Genomic DNA, 4,238 nt, shown 5'->3' on the forward strand with positions numbered 1-4,238 from the left:
CGCATGTGCCCTAAAGCAAAAACCTCTCCAAAAAAAAAAAAGTAAAATAATGCATCTCCTTCTGTAATGGTTTGATTTTTGCTCTAGGGTACATGAGCTTGCCAGAGAGAAAGCAAAATCAGTCCCCAGGGAGCGATGGCCACACCACAATCCCTTCTCCTCCATCCTCCTGGGATTTGGGGCATGCACCCAGCCTGATTTTCAAGCCACCAGGTTCAGGACTTGAACTGCCCAGCCAGTCATGTAGGATCCCACATCTTAACCTCCATGCCCCCTGCTAGCCCTAACACATCTCCTTTGAAAAAATATCCAATGTTGGGGACATAGCAGGTGGTGTAGTGGTTAAGGTGCTGGACACTCCCACATGGCCGACCACAGTTCGAGTCCCAGACTGGGTGGCTTGCTTTCTTGCTTTCTCTGTCTCTGGTCAAAATAAAATATGTGAATAAATTAAATAATTCTTTTAAAAAAATAAAGATACCCAACCTCCCTGGAGTCAAAAAGCAGAGACTACACGCCACATGGAACAGGGCGTATTCTCGCATCCCTTCACTCAACACTCCATTCGCTAAGCCGTTCTGCAGACATGACTTAACCAGCAATTAACATGATACTCAGCATCCGGAATATAATTTTGTCGAACACAGCCACACCCCCGTGTTTATATACCATCCATGGCTACCTCAGCACTGAAAGGACAGGGTCGAATGGCCGTGACCAAGACTCCATGGCCTGCGAAGCCTAAAGTATTTACTATCTGGTCCTTTACAGAAAAAGCTGGCCAACCTCTGTCCTGTATGATTCTCTTCAGCTTTGAAATGCAACGTATCCATGACCAACAAAACTGATTTATTGGGGGCAGCAGGTGGCATGGTGGTTAAGGCGCTGGACCCCCATATGGCCGAACGTGGTTCGAGTTCTGGACCCGGCAGCTTGAAACTCATGCCGGGTGCGTGTGCGTGCGTGTCCAAGATCCCAAGAGGAGAATGGAGGAGAAGGGATTGTGGCATGGCCATCCCCCCTGGGGGGGGGTGGTTTCTCACTTTCTCTCTCACTGTCTCTGGGTCTCTCTGGCGAGCACATGTACTCTAAAGCAAAAATCTCTCTCAAAAAAGAAAAAAAGAGGAAGCAGCAGTTAGCGTAATGGCTACGTCGCTGGACTCCCATGTAGTCGACCATGGTTTGAGTCCCAGGCCCGGTGGCTTAAACTCATGCCAGGCGCGTGTGCGTGCGTGCCCAAGATCCCGAGAGGAGAATGGAGGAGAAGGGATTGCGGCATGGCCATCTCCCCTGGGGGGCGATTTCTCGCTTTCTGTCTCTCTGTCTCTGTCTGTCTGGCGAGTGCATGTGCCCTATGGCAAAAAAACTCTCAAAAAAAAAAAAAAAGAGAAAGAAAGAAAAAGACATTGATATTTCTGCCTTGCCCCACCATGTAGCTAAGCCTGTCCTAACAAGGTACACACGTACACACACACACACAAGGGCTTCCAACACGGTCAGTGGGACCAAAGATGGCGCCCACACCAACTTAGTTAACTACATTCCCGCTGCCTTTTACCTTACCCCTTACACTCCCCAGAGCACGCTGGAGCCAACAGGGCCACTGTGTCACACGCTGACCTGTGTCACCACGCTGGCCCATCCCTCCTGCCTTCGGTCCTTTGTGGATGCGAATTTAGGAAGAAATGTGCAACCCCGTTTCACACACATGGGTGACCAAGGCAGAAGAAACAGCAGGCGTATCTGCTCAAGCGGAAATTGAAAATCCGACGTCTGGGGCCAGCCGAGGGCGTAGTGGTTACGTCACTGGACTCCCATACAGACAAACCATGGTTCAAGTCCTGGACTGGTGACTTGATAATCATGCCAGGTGCATGTGCGTGCATGCCCAAGATCCCAGGAGGAGAATGGTGGAGAAGGGATTGCAGTGTGGCCATCCCCCCTTGGGGAGTAATCTCTCACTCTCCCTCTGTCTCTGTCTCTCTCTGGTGAGCATACATGCACCAAGGCAAAAATAAAAAAACCCTCTTTAACAACAACAACAACAAAAAATCCAAAGATTTAGAGCTCCACCGGCAATAATTCCCATGGAACGCGCGCTTGGCTGGGTTCCTTTCTCCAAAGCACAGCGCCCCCTCCTGGTGCGGAAGGGAAGGACAGTCTTGCCAAAGGGCTGGCTGGAAGCTATCAGCGGGTGCCAGGTTCCCAGCGCTCGATCTGGGAAGATGTGAAATCAGTGTTATTCCAGATTTCCACCCTGGGCTCCTCCACAGATAGCGCCTCGCTGGAAACTTTACACCGAGAAGCAGAAACTCTGACCTCTACAGAAACTCACGAAACCGCAGCAAATGGGATTCAGATGTCTCCATGTACAGTACGGCGCTGGGACCGAGACTTGAAACACTCTGGCAGAAACAGGGAAAATGATGTAGGCCTCCCAGGCCCTCCCAGAACATGACACAGCCCTGACCCCGGTCCTAGTAAGCCGAGCCTCTCGCCCCGGGCCCACGGTCTCTGCCCCGTTCGCTCTGACCAGGCCTCCTCCAATCCCTATGCATTTTCCTTGTTGCACCAGAGCCGCTTTTTTTCCCTCTTTTTTTAAAAGAGAGATATTTTTGCTAGGGTGCATGTGCTTGCTGGAGAGACAGACAGAAAATGAGAAATCACCCCCCTCTCCAGGGGATGGCCATGCCACAATCCCGCCTCCATTCTCCTTTTGGGATTTGGGGCACGCACGCAGATGCGTCTATTTTGAGTTTTCAGCTGCCGGGTTCAGGACTCGAACCACGGTCGACTACATGGGAGTCCAGCCACATAATCATTATGCCATCAACTCGCCCCCTACCAGGTTCTCTTAATCAAGCAAAACCACCCTAAGCAAACTCAGAAAACTCCCGAAAGGAGGACTAGGTGGACCCTAACCCATCATCCCCGAGTTTACCCACCACCCCGGCTGCGGAGTATCAACGACCTGCTATAGACCGGGTGAAGGAAGGCTAGAAAGTTCTAGAAAGATCATGGCAGCAGGTGGGGAAGCAGTTTCTTGTGCCTGGGACAGACAGACACAAAATAATATCAGAGACAGACGTCAGTCATCGCGGGCGAGAAACCACGCGTGTGCTTCACGCTCCGATTCAGTACCAGGCTCTGCTGACAGAGCTCGCCCAGTGGGCACCCAGCGTTCCCCTCGGGACAGGAAGGAGAAACTGATCGAAAGCGAGCAGAGCATGCGCAGGGCCAAAGCACAGGAGAACTCCCCCTGCCGGGCACAGGCCCTGTTCCAGGCACTGCAAATGGGGAGGCAGGGTCTTGGAGGCAGGGGAGCTAATACCGCAGCAAAGACGCCTCTGGGGCAGGGCCAGGGTCTTTTCACCAATAAGGCACCTGCTGGGTCCGGGGGTGGGTGCAGGCCAGTGCCTGTAACTGCACAGGGAAACACCCACACCTGTGCCCTCCAGCGCGTTTCTCACCAGTGGACCATGAGGAATAGGGGTAATGACAGGCGTGTGTCTGGAGACCTCGCCAAACTTCCTTTTCCAGATAGAGACAGAAAGGAGACAAATAGCCCACCCCCTCACCCCCTGTCCCCGTCATATATGTATATATACACATATATATTTATATATATCTCACATCTATGAAATATACATGCATATATACATATATATCACGATCACAATACATAACGAATAGATCAGATATACACATACGGGTGTTCCCATGACGCGCGTGCACACACACCTGTGCAGGTGCAAATGCCTTCTTGCAACTGGATGAGGGGCGCCTCTCTGTCTACCGGCCAATCTCAACTCTGGAAGACGCGCACTCCCCTACTGCGGTTTCTCCCCATGCTACCCCAATTCCGTAGGCTCCCCCTACTTCCATACACACACACACACACAATACAGTTGGTGGAAGATACTGGACAATTTAGTTTTCCCTTCCACCCACTTTGCCCTCCGGAAGGTCGATTATGTCCGAGTGGGGGTGGGGGGGAAAGGGGTTCCCTCTGGCTCCTCACTCCCCACCCCCAGACCTCCCCGCAGGGACCACCCCGGGGGCCGTCACAGACCCGACTGGAGGACCCGGAGGGGGCGCGGGCAGTACCAGGCCGCCGGTGGCGCCGCAGGCGCTGAGCGAGACGAGGGAGCCGGGGTGGCCGAGCACGCGGCCCGAGTAGAAGCACAGCTCCGCGGGGCGACCGCGACGCCCGCCCGTGCCCGCCTCCTCCACTTCGA

The 4,238-nt window shown here is 53.1% G+C and overlaps 1 protein-coding gene across 1 annotated transcript in view; it reads right to left on the minus strand.

Moving 5' to 3' along the window:
- The window catches only part of ADAMTS17 (ADAM metallopeptidase with thrombospondin type 1 motif 17), a 269,537-nt gene that overhangs the window by 260,964 nt on the left and 4,335 nt on the right, over positions 1–4,238 (minus strand). The window contains exon 4 of the mRNA XM_027776149.1: positions 4,108–4,232. Within this exon, the coding sequence (XP_027631950.1) occupies positions 4,108–4,232 (125 nt within the window). The remainder of the gene's footprint in view (positions 1–4,107; positions 4,233–4,238) is intronic.

Source organism: Tupaia chinensis, unplaced genomic scaffold (assembly GCF_000334495.1).
Source record: "Tupaia chinensis unplaced genomic scaffold, TupChi_1.0 Scaffold000632_1, whole genome shotgun sequence".
Taxonomy (NCBI): domain Eukaryota; kingdom Metazoa; phylum Chordata; class Mammalia; order Scandentia; family Tupaiidae; genus Tupaia; species Tupaia belangeri.